Source organism: Bos javanicus, chromosome 6 (genome assembly GCF_032452875.1).
Source record: "Bos javanicus breed banteng chromosome 6, ARS-OSU_banteng_1.0, whole genome shotgun sequence".
In the NCBI taxonomy this organism is placed as follows: domain Eukaryota; kingdom Metazoa; phylum Chordata; class Mammalia; order Artiodactyla; family Bovidae; genus Bos; species Bos javanicus.
In genome coordinates this window covers 103,410,264-103,430,076 of record NC_083873.1, presented here as the reverse complement: position 1 = coordinate 103,430,076, position 19,813 = coordinate 103,410,264, and the positions used below count along the sequence as shown (strand labels likewise).

Genomic DNA, 19,813 nt, shown 5'->3' with positions numbered 1-19,813 from the left:
GCAGCTCCCCACTGCAAGGAAGAACTCTTAGTGACGCGGGAAACATTGTTGCCACTGCCCATTTCAACCCAGAAACTGTAAGAACAATATGAAAGGAGTTCATTAATTTAAACCACTTAGACTTGTTTTCCTGAATTCCAAATACCTAACTGAGTGCCATCAACAGATGCTGGAAACACTGATGAGCAAAACAGATCAGAGTCCCTGCCCCCAGAGCTTTCATTCCAGAGGGGAGGGTAGCTGAAAGCAGAAGTCAATACTGGAGGAGACTAGAGCATGCTGAGTGCTAGGAGAAAAAATAAAGCCAGGGGAATTAGTGGTGCGAGCTGTTACAAGTTAACAGGTAGGGTTCCAGTCTGTTCCCCTCATCATCCTGGCTGCACACTTCTGGCTTTGCTCTGGGGCCAGGAAGCACTCTCTTCCGCCACCACATTACACTAGTCCCTTCCACAAGAGGGCACAGCATCACAAGCAAGATGTCTCTGGAAATCCTCAGCTTAGAAGAGCATCCGTTTCCTACTTGATTCCAGTAAGTGAGAAAAGGGCTTAAACCCAATCACATGGAACAGGTTCCTAGAAAACAGCCTCCACTAGTGGAGAAGGCATCCAGGAATGGATGGACAATGTGAAATAGATTCTGGAGCCAATATTTTCTAGGTTGTCACATTTCCCCAGACAGAGTCCTGGGGTTCCAGAGGTTAGGAGACCTGCCAGCTCAGACGGCTGTGAAGTCACTCTTTATTTGTTGACTCTGGTCTGGCTCCCAGCCTGATCTTAGTGATCCTTCCCCTTGCCCTGAGGACGGTGATGAAGTGTGACCTTCTGACAGTGACCTTCTTGAGCTTCCCTGAACCCCATCACCTGAGTGTGCGGGACATTCCTGGATTGGTCCCTGCATCCATTTCCCCTTCTCTGACGTTCTCACTATCACCATGAAAGGGGGTGGGGCGGCACCACTCCAAATTCCCAGGGCAGGCCCTGATTGGCTCACACCACCCGCATGGCCCCGCCCCTTAATAGTAATTGGTTCAGGGATGGATACATGACCCACTCAGAGCCAACAGCCTGAAGAGGGTGTTGCTAGGACCCTCCTATTTCTTCGTAGGAGTTAAGAAAGAGCTTCTCTCACTTTCTCTGGGCTGTTTCTTCTGAGGATGTTGAGTCTGACACAATGATGGCATCTCACCAGCACAGTGAGAGTCTAAAGTCTGAGAACGATAAAAGACGGGGCAGGGCCTAAGAAATCCAGGTCCTGGGTGACATCATTAGTCCCACTGGGGCTGTGCCAGAGGCTATTCCAGCTACTTTAGCCAAGAAAACTGGTTTGAGGTAGAGTTTCTGTCATTTGCAACCATAAGATTCTAACTGATGGGAAAAAATAACAGTTCTGGATGATGGCTGTCTTACTTACATGCTACTGTGAGCTCAGGACGACATTTGTACTTAAGAGACATGCTCTTTCTCAGTCTTTAAAAGACCCTCAATGTAGACATTATCCCACTTTACAGATACGCTTGAGGCCCAGAACAGTGAATGTGCCCACACTCTAGGCAGCAGCAGATCCATGAATCAGACTCAAGCCAGCCTCTCTAGAGTCCTCCCTATGCTGTCTCTCTGCCCCAGAGGCACAGAATCTAGCCACTTCTCAGCAAGCACATCCAACAGCGCACACGTCTCAGTAAACACCCCAGTTTAGCCAGCTCCCAACAAATCCATCGATTTGGGGATAATTTCATTAGTGCTTCTTCATTGCAAAGTCTGAGGAATCAAGCTGCTACCCCCAGACCCATTCTCTTCTCCTCCTCGGTACCTGTGGATGAATGGTGTCCCCATCTAATTTCACGTCTACCTGGGAAATCAGAATATGAACTTGTTAGAAATAGGATCTTTACAGATGTAACTAAGTTGTTAAGCTGAGATGAAGTCGTAACACATTGGGGCAGGCCTTCCCTGGTGGCTCAGAAGGTAAAGAATCTGCCTGCAATGCGGGTAGACCTGGGTTTGGGACGATCCCCTGGAGAAGGGAATGACATCCCACTCCAGTATTCTTGCCTGGGAAATCCCATGGACAGGGGAGCCTAGCAAGCTACAGTTCTTGGGGGTCGCAAAGGGTCAGACATGACTGAGCAACTAACACAACACAACTAGATCCACTAACTGGTGTCCTTATAGAAAGAGGACAAGACATAGGCATGTGGAAAAGGAAAGGCCACATGGTGGCCAAGGCTGGAGTGATACAGCGTGAGCGGAGGAAGGCCAAGGATTCCCAGAAACCACCTGAGGGTGGAAGATGACCACACCCTCCTTCATCTGTCCTCCTATTGCCAACCAGGGATAAAGATGTGATGGCTGGCACTCCGTGGCAGGAGGGGCCGTGAGGAACAGGGCCACCTCACAGAGCCCCTTCTGAGGGGAGAGCTGAGAGGCCCTGTGGCCTGCACTACTCTGTGAAGCCCTTTCCAGACTTTGCACATTAACAGAGAAATAAATTCCAGATTTTAAGCCCCTGTGTAACAGGGTTGTCAGACCTAATCCTAACTGATCTAAGGAATGAGTCCAATGGCCCCACACTGACCACAACTGCCTTTTTCTCCTCAATTGTTTCTTAAGAGGCATGTTAAATGTGTAAGCGGAAGCCTGGAAGCCTTCCTGCATTTCTAATCCAATTCAGCTGACAAAGAAACAAAATGCAGGTCACCTTCTGAACAGTTTGCCAAGAGGCCTGTTGGAGGAGGGACATTTATCAAGTGGGGGAATAGTGGGAGAAATGGACATTAATTCCTTTCACTCTATTCTCCTAAGTGGCCCCCACACACGGAGACAACCTGAACTGGGGATATTTCTACTTGGCACTGGAATGGAAACAGATACCAAGTCCTGGGGCTTCCCTGATGGCTCAGATGGTAAAGAATTTGCCTGCAGTGTGGAAGACCCAGGTTCAATCCCTGGGTTGGGAAGGTCCCCTGGAGAAGGGAATAGCAACCCACTCCAGTAGTCTTGTCTAGAGAATCCCATGGGCAGAGGAGCCTGGAACACTACGGTCTGTGGAGTCGCAAAGAATTGGACACAACTGAGTGACTAATACACACACACACACACACACACACACACACACACACACAGACACCAAGTCCCTGGTACGTTTTAAATTAAGCTCAATCCATCTCTTGGGCAAATACATGTTTTCTCCCCATTCTATTTCCCTTAAATATACATTTCCTGGGGCTTCTCTGGAGACTCAGTCAGTAAAGAATCTGCCTGCAATGTGGGAGACCTGGGTTTGATCCCTGGGTTGGGAAGATCCCCTGGAGAAGGGTATGGCAATCTACTCCAGTATTCTTGCCTGGGGGGAGCCTGGCGGGCTATAGTCCATGGCGTTAGATGGGGAAAGTGTCAGACTTTATTTTTGGGGGCTCCAAAATCACTGCAGATGGTGACTGCAGCCATGAAATTAAAAGACGTTTACTCCTTGGAAGGAAAGTTATGACCAACCTAGATAGCATATTCAAAAGCAGAGACATTACTTTGCCAACAAAGGTTCGTCTAGTCAAGGCTATGGTTTTTCCTGTGGTCATGTATGGATGTGAGAGTTGGACTGTGAAGAAGGCTGAGCGCCGAAGAATTGATGCTTTTGAAGTGTGGTGTTGGAGAAGACTCTTCAGAGTCCCTTGGACTGCAAGGAGATCCAACCAGTCCATTCTGAAGGAGATCAGCCCTGGGATTTCTTTGGAAGGAATAATGCTAAAGCTGAAACTCCAGTACTTTGGCCACCTCATGCGAAGAGTTGACTCATTGGAAGACTCTGATGCTGGGAGGGATTGGGGGCAGGAGGAGAAGGGGACGACAGAGGATGAGATGGCTGGATGGCATCACTGACTCGATGAACATGAGTCTGAGTGAACTCCAGGAGTTGGTGATGGACAGGGAGGCCTGACATGCTGTGATTCATGGGGTTGCAAAGAGTTGGACACGACTGAGCGACTGAACTGAACTGAACTAAGCGACTAACACTTTCACTTTTTTTATACATTTCCTATGGCAGAGGAACATATTTTATATGTCTCCTATTACAGAAACTATAGGCTGTTGATAAAGACGGTTAACTTAATTCTCAGCACGCTGCATGCTGGAACAGATATGTGATCATTCCTCCTTCTGTAGATGAGGCACCAGAGATTTAGTGACCGTATGCAACCTGATTGGGGTCACAGCTGACAAGTGAAGGAGTCTGGATTCACAGGCAGAAGAGACCTTCTCCAAAGCCTTCTCTTCCTATTAGGTGACAACACCGCCTCCATACACGGAGGGGAAAGGGGCTGCGGAACACCTCTAAAACCTCAGTCCTGGTATGTGCTTAGATTTTCTATACATTAGAAATTTAAAATCAGTGCGACTCTTCTGCCATTCCAGGTACTGGGTTGTTAAGATGTGAACTGATGCTCTGTCATTGGCTGGTGGCCAGTCTAGAGATGGTCCTTCCACCTCCAGTCCTTCAATTTCTTACGGTGTCTCCCACCGACAGGAGAGCCCTGCCGGAAGCCTCCATTCCGCACCCAGGATGGGAGGGGCTTTGCTGGAACCCTAGGGCCTAGAGCCAGGCCGGGAGCACAGTGGTCCCCTTTACTGCTCCAAGAGGGGAGGATGGGGCACGTGCTTGCAGAGAGGCCACACGCATGAGTCAGGGAAGGATAAGGCGCGTGTGCACAGAAGGACGGTTTGTCTGTGGGCAGGGAGGACAGGGTGCCCGTGTATAAAACAGAAAAGGTGCCTGTGTACAAGAGAGACAGGGTGCGCATGCATGGGGAGTGCGGGGGTGCGTGTACTGCAGGACCGGCGCGCACGCAAGGCGGGGCGGGGTGGCACACGTACCAGCCGGCGGATGTCGCGCTCGCACTCCCGCTTGATGCGGTGCACCTCGTCCTGGTGCGCCTGGTAGGCGGCGCGCAGGTCGGCCGCCTTGGTCTTGTCGGCCTGCATGCAGTTGCTGAGCGCCTCCTCCGCCTGCTTGCGCGCCGCCTTGAGCTCCAGGATCTCCTGCTGCAGCCGCAGGCGCTCGCCGTCAAAGGCCCTGCGCGCCTCGTCGCGCGCGTCGGCCAGCAGCGCCGTCTTGACCTTGTCAGCCGCGCCGTCGCGCAGCACGTTCAGCGTGGCCTGCAGCCGCTGCAGCTCGCCCTCCTTGATCTTGGCCGTGCGCGCTGCCTCCTGCTCATGCTGGCGGATGAGCACCTCGCGCAGTGCCTGCAGCTCCTTGGTCTTCTCCTCGTGCAGCTTGGCCCTGAGCTCCGAGATGTAGGCCGTGTGCCGTCGCTGCTCCTGCTCACGCTCCAGCTTGGCCTCCTGCAGCCGCTCACGCAGCTTACCCACCTGCGGCCAGAGCGGGGAGACTCGGTCAGGGTCAGGGCCAGGACTGGGGGCGCCAGCCAGGCTCACTGCCACCTTCCCAAGTCCCTTTTTGTATGACAGGCCCCTGAGACCCTCTTGGGCCCCCACCCTCCAGTTCCCCCTGCCGCCATCTCCATCAGCCCCACCCAGACTCTTCCCTACTGTTTTTCTGAGATTTCCCCAGCCCTGGAAAACCATCTGAAGGTGTTGGAGGAGGGTCAGGCTCTGACATCACCTCCGATTTGGAGTTTTTCCAAGGAAGGCCAATTTATCAGTCACAAAATATGCCCTGCAGTAATCATCTGTGTCATCGAAGTGTAGACCAGAAATACATTTCCAGTGCTCGTGCCCTGAGCTCTGGAGTTAGAGCAGACGGAGCAGGTGAAGGTAGAAAGGGGTGGGGGTGGGGGACGCAGAGGTGCCCTCACTCCCCTGCCAGGACTGGGGGGCTCCAGAGCCACAGCAGCATGAATCCCTCACCACCTTAGGAAGGGGGCAACTGTTTTGCCATGAGGCAGCCAAGGTTCGGACTTCCCAGGTGGCTCAGTGGTAAAGAATCTGCCTGCCGATCCAGGAGATGTGGGAGACGTGGGTTTGATCCCTGGATAAGAAAATCTCCTGTAGGAGGAAATGGCAACCCACTCCAGTATTCTTACCTGGGGAAATCCCATGGACAGAGGAGCCAGGCGGGCTATAGTCCATAGGGTGACAAAGAGTTGGATATGACTGAGCATGTATGCAACCAAGGCTCAGAGATGTCCCAGTGACCTGCCTGGGGTGAGGGGCTGCCAAGGGGCAGAGCCAGGCTTTACTCCCAGGTCCCTGGCCCCAGAGAAAGTGTTCTGCAGATGCCAGGCTGCCAGCCCCACCAGAATGTATTCATCTGTTCAGCAAACAAAACGTTATTTGTAAAATGTGCCAAGGGAGTGTTTTCTTCAAATACTCCAAAAGGCTTTATTCGATCTTTCCATTTCAAATATCACACAATTACATACATTACACAAGAATCCATTTGTTTTCTAAATGACATCCATCTCCGAAGAACTGAAACAAATGTGTCTCTCACGGATAGTCTGTTTCCATGGAAAATGGCATCATTTCCCCCCACCACACTGTTTATAGCACACCAACATGCTGAAGTTAATTTTAGGTGAGGAGTTTTACGATGTTACTTAGGGTGGACAAATCTTTACTTAAAACAGCAGGGAAAAAGCAAATCAAACCCACCAGGCAAAGACACAAGTCTCCTTACATCAAACACAAGCACGGAAATAAAACATGGACCCAGTCAGAAGGCCCATCTTGCCTGAGAGTTAGAATGGGCCTCTTCCTAAGGGACTAAGGGCCAGGATGCCAGAACTTTAAATACTGAACGTGATTTCCCAGGGAGGGACTAAGTGCTTCCAGCATGCTCCTTCCACGGGAGCAACTCTGTCCTAACTTCCTGGGTTAACACTGACAGTGACCTGAAGTCAAAAGGATGGGATCTTGTCGGATTCTGAATCTGTGCCGATGAATGCATTTCCCTTGGCAAATTACCTAACCTCGAGATGGTTAATGGTTACGTGTCCACTGGGCAGGGCTGTGGTACCGGGTCATTCAGCCAAACACGAGTCTAGATGCTGCTGAGAAGGTATTTTTAATGATTAATATTTAAATCAGCAGCCCTGGAGTAAAGCAAATGAGCCTCTATACTGTGAGTGGGCCTCACTTAAGGCCTTAAATCAGTTGATGGCCTTAACAGAAAAGACTGAAATGCCCTAATGAGAAAGGAATTCTGCCTCATTACTGTGAGATCTATGCTCCCTGAAATTTCCAGCCTGCCTGCTCTGCAGATTTCAGATTTGTCAGCCTGCATGACCAGGTGAGTCACCTTCTTGAAAACAAAAAATCCCCCTCCATCTCTCTCTCCTATTGGTTCTTTTTCTGTCTGAAGAACCCTGACTATAAAACCTCCCTGATCCTTCTCTATGAAACAAGTCCATCAACAGCTGCCCCTTGAAGACTCTTGGGAGAGAGAAAGCTGAAAGTGAATGAGCAGATGAAGGGAAGTTTGGTCCCCCATAAGTAAAGGAAGGAGGGATGTGGACAGTGTGAACAGAGGTGTGTGCAGGGCAGTCTGAGGGTTGGGGAGGCCAGGCCTGTCCCTGGGAGGGGCAGAGGGGGCCAGCTGAAGCTAACAGTAACAGAGGTGCCAGGGATGCTCACAGTGGATGGGCCGGGGGAGAAGACCCTGCTGGTCCTACCAGCTCTACCTAGAAAAGCCCAGGGTCGAGCCCAGGCAAGGACCCAAGTGTAGCACAGTGAGGCGGGGGCTGCCCCGGTGTGCACAGGGCACCCCCTCCTTACTCCATCCCGCTGAGCAGGTTGACAGAAGTCACGTGTCATCTCACTCGCCAGACGCCTCTAAGCCACCCCACCAAGTCCAGAGGGGCAACAGGAGAGAGGGGACCTTACCAGCCTTGTCTCAGCACCTGGGCTCTAAATGCAACAAGAGCAAAATGAGCGAGACAGGGCACGCATCGAGGCAGGAGGGGCTGGCGGGAAGAACGCTGCCCACCCCACCCCCCAGTGGGCACAGTGAAGTCTGCCTCTGCTTGGCTGTCTCCCTCGCTCCTCAAACCATCCCTGCGACCACCCTGGCTCAAGCTGGCAGCTGCAATCCTCTAAGAGACCGGGGCAGTCGCCTCACCAATCGCCCTGCCTCTGCCCCTGTGCACGCGTCCCTATGTCGCCCCCTGGTGGCCGGCACAGGCCTCAGCACTCACGTTAGATGATTTCCCTCCACTGCCCTCTGAATTCTTGGGGTGCGGGTTAACTGTTCTGAAACCGCTGTGTGTGCAGAGTGTTGAGTAACTAAGTGGGTGGTGGGGTCAGGTTGTCTCTGCTGGAGAGAGGACACCATAATCAAGGGAAGGAGGCCAGAGGATCCAAGTGGTACTGGATTAGGCTGGGGGCATCAGTAAGAACTCACCTTTAACTTAATACACATTTAGAGGTTACATTAAGAACTAGCTTAGATATGTATAGATACACAGTTAGTATATATGCATACACTTCCTTGCTCTTCTAGCTAAGCCCAGAAGTAATGGCATGCCAGCAGTGGTGAGCACCCCCAGTGCCCAGATCTTGGTTTTTCACACCATTTTCCAATAAAAGTGACCAAAGGGCCTTGGTGAGTGGCTCTAGGAATGGGGCAGGGAACATCCAAGATGAACCAGGAGCACCTTACAGGACCAGAAAGTAGGGGTGTGCCAAGAAGAAATTAACAAAGAAAGGCCACAGTGGCGAGGGTGTCAAAGGGACATAGGAGACGGCTGGAAGAGATCCAGTGGCCAGAGCTGGAACGGTTTGAGCAAAATAAGGTATCGGGTTAGCTAAAAAGTCCACTTGGTTTTAAGTGAAAATAAAAGACATTTTTCATTTTCACCAAGAACTTCATTGAACGATGTATTCATTAACCAAACGAACATTTTGGCCAACCTAATAGTACTGGATGACAACCCAAAGTATAAAATGAGAGTTCATAGTGATATAAAGGATTGAATAGATAACATACAAAAAACACAAAAGTACACAAACAGAAACCCTCGAGAGCTCTGTAGCATGCAACACACAAGCCTGAGTCCTCCCCAGCCTGCAGGACTGACCCTGGCTTATGGCTCTCTGGTCCTCCTCCCTGACTGCCCAGCTCAGGCCACCTCCCTGCCTGCTGCACCTCGAACACGCAGGCACCTTCCCACCTGCAGGCCTTTTCCCGAGCTGTTCCCTCTGCCTGGAGGGCTCCCGGCCAGGTCTCTGCAGGGCCTGCCCTCCCCAACCTGCAGCGCCCCTGTGTTGCTGACCACCTCCCAGAAGAGCCACCCCTACTCCAATCCCACTCCACCTGCTTCTCCAGCCTTACTTTCTTGGCATTTTTCACTATGGAACAAATATCACATGTTCACCTCCTGGCCTTTGCTCCCTACCTCCCCCACTAGACACCAGCTCAGGGTGAGGGTCTCCAGGGCAGCACAGTTTCTGGGACAGAGCATGGCACGCAGTAGATGCTCAATAACCAGCCGTGGACTGAGCGAAAGAAAGAATGAAAGGATGATGGGTCTGGCAGTTTGTAAATAATCAATGACAGCATCCACTCCCCAGGGGGTCCCAGCTCCTAGGCTCGCTGGTCCTTCTGCCTGGTGCCTTCCCTCCATTCTCCAAGAGGGTCTGGAAGCCTTCATCGACTGGGTCAGGGCCTCCTCTGGGTCCCTGGAATGTGATTCCCTCCATCACCGCACAGACCACACCCCAGTTCCAACCCTCTCAGCATACCTGAGCCAGCCCCTGAAGGGCAGGATGGGGCCTGACTCGCTTCTGTAGCTGGATTAGTCCCTGACCCGGGGTAGATCAAGACCACAGTGGGCTGCTCACTGCAAGAATCACCAGCTGTCGAGTGGTGGGCAGCACCTGTCTTGAGCCCATGTGCTGACCATTGCCCTCTCTGCCCCTACCCACCCCAGACTGTGGGCTTCAACAAGTCAGGGACTCTGCCCCCAGTGGCCTGGCACCCCAGGTGACACTGAGGAAGCCCCCAGTTGATGCTGGATACTTGGGATAGTGTGAATCCGGCTCCCTTTCTCACCAGCTAGCAAAATCCTTCAGAGCTGGCTCCAGACCACCTCTGGAGAGATAAAGCAAAGCTTTCTCAGGCCCCTATGACCACTGCATGGTTTCCTAAAATCCCTGGTGCCACAAGCCAAGTACTGTCATCTGCCTAGCTCCCTGAGCATCTGAGCACACAGCCTGTCTGTGAATGGGGTCATTTCTGAGTTACCTCCAAATGCCCAGCCCAGGCCTGGGGCACAGGCCCAGGGGGGCTTGAAGAACCAACAGGTGTGTTCCCAACAACCCTTGATTCTATGGGCTCCTCTGCTGAAGTAACAACACTGTAAATGCAACATCAAAACTGGATATCACAAGATCATATAGAAGTAACAGTTACATGCAACCGTAAGGTTTATATGTATGTTTGTCATGATAGCTCAGTTGGTAAAGAATCCACCTGCAATGCAGGAAACCCCGGTTCGATTCCTGGGTCCGGAAGATCCCCTGGAGAAGGGAAAGGCTACCCACTCCAGTATTCTGGCCTGGAGAATTCCATGGACTGTATAATCCATGTGGTCACAAAGAGTCGGACACAACTGAGTGACTTTCACAGGTATCATACCAGCCAGTAAACACATTGCTGAATTCTCCAAGAACAGAAACCCTCTCCGCACACCCTTGGAAGGGCCACGAGGTGGCTGGATTGAGCACACAGCAGCCAGGGCATGTGGTGGCAGGAGGTGCTGGGGACAGGGAGGCCCAGGCTGGGGTTCTCGTGGGCCAGGCTTCCAACCCCCTGCCAACACCTACGACTGGACTGTCCTGCTGTGATGGGCTGAATCGTGTCCACCAAATTCCTGTGTGGTTGTTCTAACCAACCCCCACCACCCCCTACCAGAACCTCAGAATGTGACTGTATTTGAAGACAGTCTTAAAAGAGGTCACCAAGTTAAATGAGGTCATGAGGGCGGGGTCCTGATCCGATACAACTGGTGCCCTTATAAGAAGAGATTAGAACACAGACCCACACAGAGAAGACCATCTGAGGATGCAGGAATAAGACGGCCGTCTATAAGCCAAGGAGAGAGGCCCCAGGAAGAAACCGACTCTGTCCGAACCCTGATCTCAGACTCCCAACCTCCAGGACTATGAGGAAATAAATCTCTGTGGTCGAAGCCTCTGAGTCTGTGGTATTTTATTTACGGAAACCCAGCCACTTCTTCTCCCCAATGCTCAGTCTGCTCACCTGTAAGGTGGGGAGAAGGGGGCTTCCCACGTGGCTCAGCAGTAAAGAACCTGCCTGCCAATTCAGGAGGTGTGGGTTTGATCCCTGAATCAGAAAGATCCCCTGGAGAAGGGAATGGCAACCCACTCCAGTATACTTGCCTGGGAAATCCCGTGGCCAGAGAAGCCTGACAGTCTACAGTCCATGAGTCGCAAAAAATTAGACACGACTTAGCAACTAAAGGACAACAAAGTGGGGAGAGCCTCATCTAACCTCACAGGTCACTTCGAGGGTCAGGAGGCTCTCCACGGTACCTGGTGTGGCCTGCGTACCAGACACATAAGAAACATCTGCCAACCCCTGAGTAACTACAACGTGACAGGCAGTGCCCAGGGCCCTGGATGTGACTCTTATTCATTCCTTAAACAACCCAGAGAGGCAAACACATCAGATGTCCCCATTTAACAGATGGGGAAACTGAGGCATAAGGCAGCTACCCGGCTTGCCCCAAGACCTCAAGGCGGGTTAGGTGGTGGAGGTGCAATGGAGACCTGGTCAAAGGACACTGGTCCCACAGATACAGCTGCTGTTGCTCCTTCCCAGCCAGCTGCTCAGGCCCAGCTGGGCAGCAGATAACCCCGGGAGATCCTGGCAGGCAAATCCTTCCTGGGCTGGGCAGGGTGTGGACAGGCTGCACGGCCAGCAGCTGTGCTGAAAGACTGTGGCTGCACTGCCGCTGGAAATCGTGAGAGTCTGGGCACGGGAAGGGGCATACGTGTCCCCAAGCTCTAGAAGCCCAGTCTTCATCGCCCCAGCTCAGGGACTCTGCCTCTGTTCTCCACGCAGCCGTCTTGAGCTGGGCTCAGAGCCAAGGACCAAGCCTCAGCCCCCTCCCCACCCAGAAGCTGGACCCTGCTCAGCACTGCAGCTGCTGTCAGAGTCCCAGCTCTCAACCAGACACCTGCAGCTATTCCCGGGGCAGGCCCTCCCCGCCCTCAGGTCTATGGGTGGGGCGGGAGGGGACCTGCGGGGCTGAGGGTACAACCTCCGTGTCCCCAGCCGACAAGGTCCTCAGATGGGTCCCCCAGGAACAAGCCCGAATCCCATCCTCTTTCTCTTCACACAAGTGGCGGCTCCTCTCTGGGCTGGCACAGCACCTCCCACCTTGCCTGCTTTTGCCCTCAAACCACCCGGGTCAGAACTACACCAGCATAAAGGGGACCATGGCTGTGCAAGGTGGGCTTTCTTTGTTTCCATCACCTGATATCTTTCAGTTCAGGTCAGTTCAGTCTCTCAGTTGTGTCCGACTCTTTGCGACATCATGGACTGCAGAATGCCAGGCTTCCCTGTCCATCACCAACTCATGTCCATGAGCTTACTCAAACTCATGTCCATCGAGTCGGTGATGCCATCAAACCATCTCATCCTCTGGCATCCCCTTTTCCTCCCGCCTTCAATCTTTTCCAGCATCAGGGTCTTTTTCAATGAGTCAGTTCTTCCCATCAGGTGGCCAAAGTTTTGGCGTTTCAGCTTCAGCATCAGTCCTTCCAATGAATAGTCAGGACTGATTTCCTTTAGGATGGACTGGTTGGATCTCCTTGCAGTCCAAGGGACTCTCAAGAGTCCTCTCCAACACCACAGTTCAAAAGCATCAATTCTTCGGGACTCAAGCTTTCTTTATAGATCTTTGGTAGTGGTTTAATTGCTAAGTTGTGTCTGACTCTTGCAACCCCATGGACTGTGGTCCTCCAAGCTCTTCTGTTCATGGGATTCTCCAGGCAAGAATACTGGAGTAGACTGCCATGCCGTCCTCCAGGGGATCTTCCCGACCCAGGAATCGAACCTGGGTCTCTTGCACTGCAGGCAAATTCTTTACTGACAGCTACCATGAAAGCCCATGATAACCTTAAGTCGGGCAGTCATTATGATACCATGTTACAGATGAGAAAATGGAGGTTCAGAGACTTCAGGTCACTTGTCTAAGATTGTGAAGTCAGTCAGGAGCCTAGGTGAGGTCTAAAGCCAGGTCTGCAAGATTAGAAAGCCTGGGCTCCTTCCCCTGTCACTGGCTTCCCATCATGCCTGCCCTTTGACTGGCACCCAACTGGGTATTGTACTGACTGGCTCCAAAGCTCATACCTGCCTTACCAGAGCAAAGGCTCCCATCACAGAGCCAGGCTCCATACCGAGCCCTTCATGTATCTGTATTTACACCCTTACTCCTGACCGTTGGCCCATCAGGTGGCCTTATTATGATCCCATCCTGCAGGTGAGGGGGGTTATGGTATGGAGAGTGAAGTGACTGGCCTGAGATCAGAGCCAAAGGTGGGGGATGGGACAGGATTTGCACCCATGTGGCCTCTGTACCCATGTTATACCCATTTTATTGAAGGGCAAGTTGAGGCTTGGAGAGTGGAAGTGCCCACTCTCACCCCAGCCCCGGGACACACCCTCGTGGGGCAGTGTGTCCACCAGGAATTCACAGCCCACCCCTCACCTGAGCCGGGAGACCCGCGCCCTTCCCACCTTGCTCTTTTCCTGCTGGAACTCGATCTGAATGCTGGTCAGCTTGGCCCGCAGCTCCTCGTTGGCCATCTGCACCGGGTCCATCTCCATCTCGGGCTTCTCGCCCTTGCTCCGGCCTTTCTTAGACATGCTTCCTCTCAAGTTGAGACGCTGAGATCTTGCGTTCACTCCCGCCAGCCAGCAGGCACCACTCCCAGCTCCGCCGTGCTAACCAGTCTCGCAGGGCTCAGCTCCTCCTCCGTGTAAACCACCATCACTTGGGATCCTGGGAGAAGAAGGAGGCCAGGTCAGCAGAGGCGGTGGGGGTGGGGGTGGGGTAGTGTGCCTCTTGCCTGGGGCACTCTAACAGGAGTGCAGCCAGCATTCACCGAGGCCTCCCTCCCAGAGCTTGCACTGCTAACCCAAGGATGCCCTGCCATTCAAAACTGACCAAGCACTTCTCCAGCTAGGGCTGCATCAGAATCACCTGGAAGCTTATTATGGTCCTGGGATCACCCCCCAGAAAGCCGATTTGCATGTCTCCCACGCTCCCAGCTGAGGTTCCCTGTGACCACTCCTCACTGAGTAACTCTGTCTGGTCCAGTCCTGGCCTCGTCAAGATGAGACTATGCCACCTAAGTGACTGTAAGCCTTGGTCTGCAAATGTCACTGAGCCTCAGTCACCGGATGCCGGTTCCTAAGGCAGGACCTTAGGGGGTCCCGTGGTTTCAAGGTACAGCCCACCTGGTACCACACTGTGCTCCGAGAGCACAAAGCCGGAGCAGGAATAAGGACCACACTCTGAAAACTGGGCTTTCAGACTCCTTTATGGAGTCTAACCTTTATGGTTAGCAGTTCCCTCCACACTCCCAGGACTAGCCCAGCACTAGTTGGCTAGAACAGCCAGCTCTGGGCCCAGCGGCAGTGCCCAAGCCAGCCTGGGGCAAGACAGTACAGGCTCCCAGCTCCCAGTGCTGTGCCCAGCCAACCCCAGGCTGCTCTGTGCTGTGAGCCTGACTCTGGGCCCTCTGCCCCTCGCTCTGCCTTGTTACTGCTTTCCGTGTGACAAACAGACATTCACTTACTTCCTGTCTATTTCCCCTACACCAGGATATGAGTTTCAAGTAAGCAGGGCCTACATCTGTTTAGTTCTCTCAGTGTTCTCCGTGCTTAGTACAGAGCCCAGCATGCAGGAAGCACCCCATCAACACCTCCTGAGTGAATGAGAGAATGAATGAGTGACCACAGAAGACAGTTACAAGGCACCTATTATGTGCCGAATCCTGTAATGAGAGAAGGGAAGCATATCATCCTTGCAGGAGAGCCATGATAGAGATGAGACAAGTGAGTTGCAGACAAGCTAAGTAAGCTACCTAAGGCCACACAGCTAGTAAGTGGAAAAGAAAGTTTAGTCACTCAGTCGTGTCTGACTCTTTGCAACGCCATGGACTATAGCCTACCAGGCCCCTCTGTCCATGGGATTTTCCAGGCAAGAGTACTGGAGTGGGTTGCCATTTCCTTCTCCAGGGGATCTTCCTGATCGAGGGATCAAACCCGGGTCTCCCACATTGTAGGCAGACGCTTTATTGTCTGAGCCACCAGGGAAGTCTTGGGAGAAAATGGAGAGAGGAAAACAAGAGAGCATTCCAGAGTGGTGGAAGACCAACCTTGGGAGGTCAGGGAGGAGACATGAAATCAGCAAGGAGAACAGTAAACGAGAAGTCTGCAGATTGAAGGAGAAAAATGGAGAACCAGGAAAGCTAAGGGAAGAAAGTGTTTCTAGAAGGAAGGACCCGACAGGGGCAGCTCCTGAGAAGTGAAGAGGAAGACTGGAAAGTGGCCATCGGATTCAGTAACATGGGGTCCGTGGCCTGGGCAGGGGCTGCTTGGTGGGGTGGGAGTTGGGAGGGGGCCAGGGGAAGTGTGGGATGGGGAGTTGTGGGGGGCTCTTGTCAATGCCAGTGGGTCTGGTGGGCTAGGGACGTGAAATGGCCATGAACTCCAGTCCAGCATGACCTGCTAGCCCTGGGGGCCCGGGATGTCCATCCAACTAGGAATCTGGGAAGGCAGTAATGGAGGCCAGTTACACTCTCTTGAACAGGAGACAGAGCTGTCTCTCAGCGTGCCATGGAGGTTTATTTGGGGTAATCAACCTCCACCACCCCCCCCCACCCCAGATTGATTCCAGAAAGGTACATTCTGTCTTCAGAGAAGGATGAACTCCATTTGCTCCAACTGGACTTATCAGAGCACAAACCATAATTCATTCCTCTCTCCTCTGACCTGCCTGCTCCTGCAACCGCAGTGCTTCTCAGAAATCGGCCTGGGCCTCTGCCGTGTGTCTCCCCTACAGCCCGAGGAGCAGGAAGCATCTTCCAGACATCTGGGAAAGGGGAGGTTGCTCCCTCTGTTCCATCCTGTGGCCCCACAACGCCCCTTCTAGGAATGCACTTTAGCTAAGCAGAGATTCAGTCTCTGGACGAACACTCGGATGTTCTTCCCAGCGACGAAACGCTCAGCCACAACAGGCGGGTCAGGTAAATTACATCCAGGCGGTGAGAGCAAACCCCACAGGGAGAAAGGCCAGCATCGTAAAGAGTGGAAAAGGCAGTGTCAAAGGACAAATATGATTTGTGATTGCAGTTTTCTGAACTGTATTTGTTCATCTTTTGCATTTGATCACAACTGTGTGTTGAGCAGCTGCGCGGCGCCAGGCCCTGCGTTGTGGGGACACAGGGGTGAGGAGGAGGTAGGCTCACCTCCCAGGCGTCGGCTGGGACAGCCTAGTGACGATGCGCCAGCAGCTACTTTTTCTCTTTAATACTCTTCAGAGTAGACTGAATTTTCTATTACTGTTTTACAGAAAAAATGATGCCATTTTTCTTAAAGGAAGGTGAAATGAAGTGAAAGTACCTCAGTTTTCACGTCTGTTTAATGGGATCCACAGCACTCACTTCATAGGGACCAGAATTTGAAGTGCTGGCAAGGTGCCTGGCCCAGTGAAGATACTCACTAAACAAAACAAAGCTAAATCTATTAGGAGGAGCAATGCCAGCCTCCAGTTGTCTCCATGAAGGCCAAGGTGATCTGTGCTGGATCTGGGCACTGCTAGAAGCCATGGTATCAAGGCACAGTCCACCTGGTACCACACTGTCACAGCTTGCCAGTGGCCTGACAAATGGGAAGGCCCCTTTCCTTCCCAGCAGCCCCTCCCATGATCACTGACGATGCTTGGGAAAAAGGAGGTTTCAGATGAGGCTCTGAGCCCAGGGAAGCAAAGCATGTGCCCGAGGCAGCACAGCAGGCAGCCAGACTGGACCACCACTCTGTGAGACCCTGGGACAGCAACCCAGCCATGGACAGCAGTGGGAACGAGAATGGAAACCCAAGAGTATCTGGGGGTCATGAGAACGGTGGCTATTAAGTCTCTGGGGCCAGTCCCAGACACCACCTTTTTATCAGACCCTGGACTGGCTGGACCCAAGGCCCCCTTGGTCAGGCTCTCATGACCCCAAGAGCAGAAGAGCCAAAGGGCAGAGACAGGAGGCCATGCCTGGGGATGACCCAGTTTCTTACCCCAACCATAGCACCCCTTGGAAAAGCGCATCATCTCATTAGAAGCTCAGCACACATCCCCCACTTTACAGATGAGAAAACTGAGGCCTCAAAAGGGAAAGTCACAGAGACTCTCCTGCTTAGAAGCCATCTAAGGTTCAGGCCGCCTCTGAAGAGAACCCTGACCCCTGAAGGGGCACAAGCCTTTCAGGGTCTGAGTCACGCCACAGCCCCACCCCACCACCTCTCCCGTAGCCACCTCAAACTCCAGGCCCGATACACTCCCCAGAAGGCCATGGTGATGCAGTTCTCTGACAGAGAAAGCCAATTCCCCACCCCTTTTCACGGCCAGCTCCCATTATGCCTCCTCCAGGAAGCCTCCCAGATGCCCTCCACGTTGGTCAGGTGCCTCCTCTGAGCCCCCCAACTACAGGCTGAGAGCTGTCCTGTGTGTTTGCTCATTTGTCAGCTCCCCCTGACAATCAACCGCTCAAGGACAGGACTTGACTTCCAGCTTTGTTTGCTTCACCCTGTGCTCAGCCCAAAGCCTGAGCTCAGTATTTCCAGGAAAAATAGACTCCAATAAGCTAAGGCCAAGCCTACTGCTCTCGACAGCCACCTTCAACATCTGCCAGGCCAGAGCCTCAATAAATGTTGAGATGAATGGGACGAAAGAGGGGAAGGTACCCAGGGTTCTGGGCCCAAACTTGGCCTTGTGTCAAGAACACACCCAAGGCCAGTCTGGCCCAAGGCTTAGAGTGCCACACAGTGTCACAATGATCAGCCCACAGCCAATGACTTCTGCAAAGGCCTTGCCCACCCCCCCCACCTCCAGGAGCAACTCTGGGTCATGCTTCCACCTGAGATGAGCCTGGTGCCCACTCTGTGCCACGGCTTTTCATTTAGAGCTCACTGCGGCCCAAGAGCCCGGCACAGCCCAGTCCTCACAGAGGAGCCCAAGAGTCTCAGCCAGGAGATGTGATTCCTCGGCACCATGCTGGGAAGGACAGCAGACCTGAGAAGGTACATTCCAGAAATCACGCTAGCCGTGGGGGGCAAAGGAGGACCAGACAGGGTCCCGGCCATCACAGAAGTTTCTAGCCAGGGAGACAACCAGGGAATGAATGCATAAATAACCCTGGATTGTGACTGTGCTAAAATGAAAGAGGAAACAGGGAATTGGAACCTGTAACAAATATCACTCAAGTCATCAGTGGAGGAGACAAGGGGTGCAAATGTGTCAGACCTCCTGGGACCTGCAGATCACAGACCGGGCCAAGACCAGCTTTAGAATGTGCAGCCGAGTGCGAAATGGAAATGCAAGGGTCTGGGTTCAAAAGCTATTCAGACTTTCATGACCGTGACACAGAGCATTAAACCAAGAGGTGGGCCCCCTGACAGCCTCTATGACCTCGCTGTGCGCCGGTCACCTCGCTGTGTGCTGGCCCTGGAAGGAGTTTAAGCATGACTCTGAGGGTGCTTGCTTGGGCAGCAGGTCCCAAGCAATGTCAGCTTCTGGCTGATGAGGACTAGAGTGGGCTGAACAGTGGCCCCCAAAAGATATGTTCACATCCTATTCCTGGCAGCCGGGAACACACCCTGGTTTAGACAAAGGGTCTCTGCAGATGTAATCAAGTTGAAGATCCCAAGATGAGAGCATCCAAGATTAGGGTGACCTTGACCTTGGACTTCTGACCTCCCAAATGTGTAAGAAAACAAACTTCTGTTGTTTTAAGCCACTCCATTTGTGGGAATTCTTTCTGGCAGCCACTGGAAAGCAATACATTGGGAAGGAGGGGGAAAAAAGCTCAGGGCACATATTCAGCACTTTGTTTAATGACTTAAGATAACTCAGCTTCTTAGTGCCGAGCCCTGCCACTTTCCCGGCTGCCTTTCACATCAGTCGTAAGCCAGCACACACCACCCCGCAGGCAACTCCCCTGTCCTTCCCTCCCTCATAGCCTACCATCTAATGATTTACACACAAGGCTAGCTGAGGGGTCTGTCCGCCCAGCCCAGAGCGGAAGGGAAACAAATTCGCTTCACTGTGCAGCAGAAACTAATACAACATTGTAAAGCAATCACATTCCAATAAAAAAAAAATTAAAGAGCAAGGACATTAGAAGGGCAAAACAACAGCAGAACACACCACACAACTGGCAGATGGTATTCTGCAAGAGGCAAACAGATAGGAAAACGAAAAAAGAGCAAAGGTTTTTCTAGAGAGCAAAGTTTTTCGGCCACACCCTCCCCCCCCTGCAAAAAATAGAGTAAATAATTCCTTTAACACTTAAAAAGCCTTCAAGGTCTAAAATATTAACACTCTGAGGACATCTCGTTCTCCAGTTATAGCAAATTAATAAGGTGCTCATGCGCACTGTCCACACTCTTTTCTTACTCAACATGGGTGTGAAATAGTCGGTGGAAGTTTCAAAAAATTATAGCAAGTTATAAGTAAAGTCAACCGAGTCAGGGCTGTCCTGACACGTTTTCAGGGCTCAGGTGTGAAGGGCTGGAAGGGGCACCTAGAACAAGAAGCAGGGCTCAGTCACTCAGCCC

The 19,813-nt window shown here is 52.4% G+C and overlaps 1 protein-coding gene across 4 annotated transcripts in view; it reads right to left on the bottom strand.

Annotated features, from left to right (window-relative positions):
- Positions 1–19,813, bottom strand: part of JAKMIP1 (janus kinase and microtubule interacting protein 1) — a 155,876-nt gene that overhangs the window by 61,351 nt on the left and 74,712 nt on the right. For all 4 annotated transcript variants that reach the window (XM_061420778.1, XM_061420775.1, XM_061420777.1 and 1 more), the window contains 2 exons: positions 13,721–13,985; positions 4,870–5,364 (listed from right to left, as the gene is read on the bottom strand). In XM_061420778.1, the coding sequence (XP_061276762.1) occupies positions 4,870–5,364; positions 13,721–13,849 (624 nt within the window). In that variant the 5' untranslated portion in view covers positions 13,850–13,985. The remainder of the gene's footprint in view (positions 1–4,869; positions 5,365–13,720; positions 13,986–19,813) is intronic.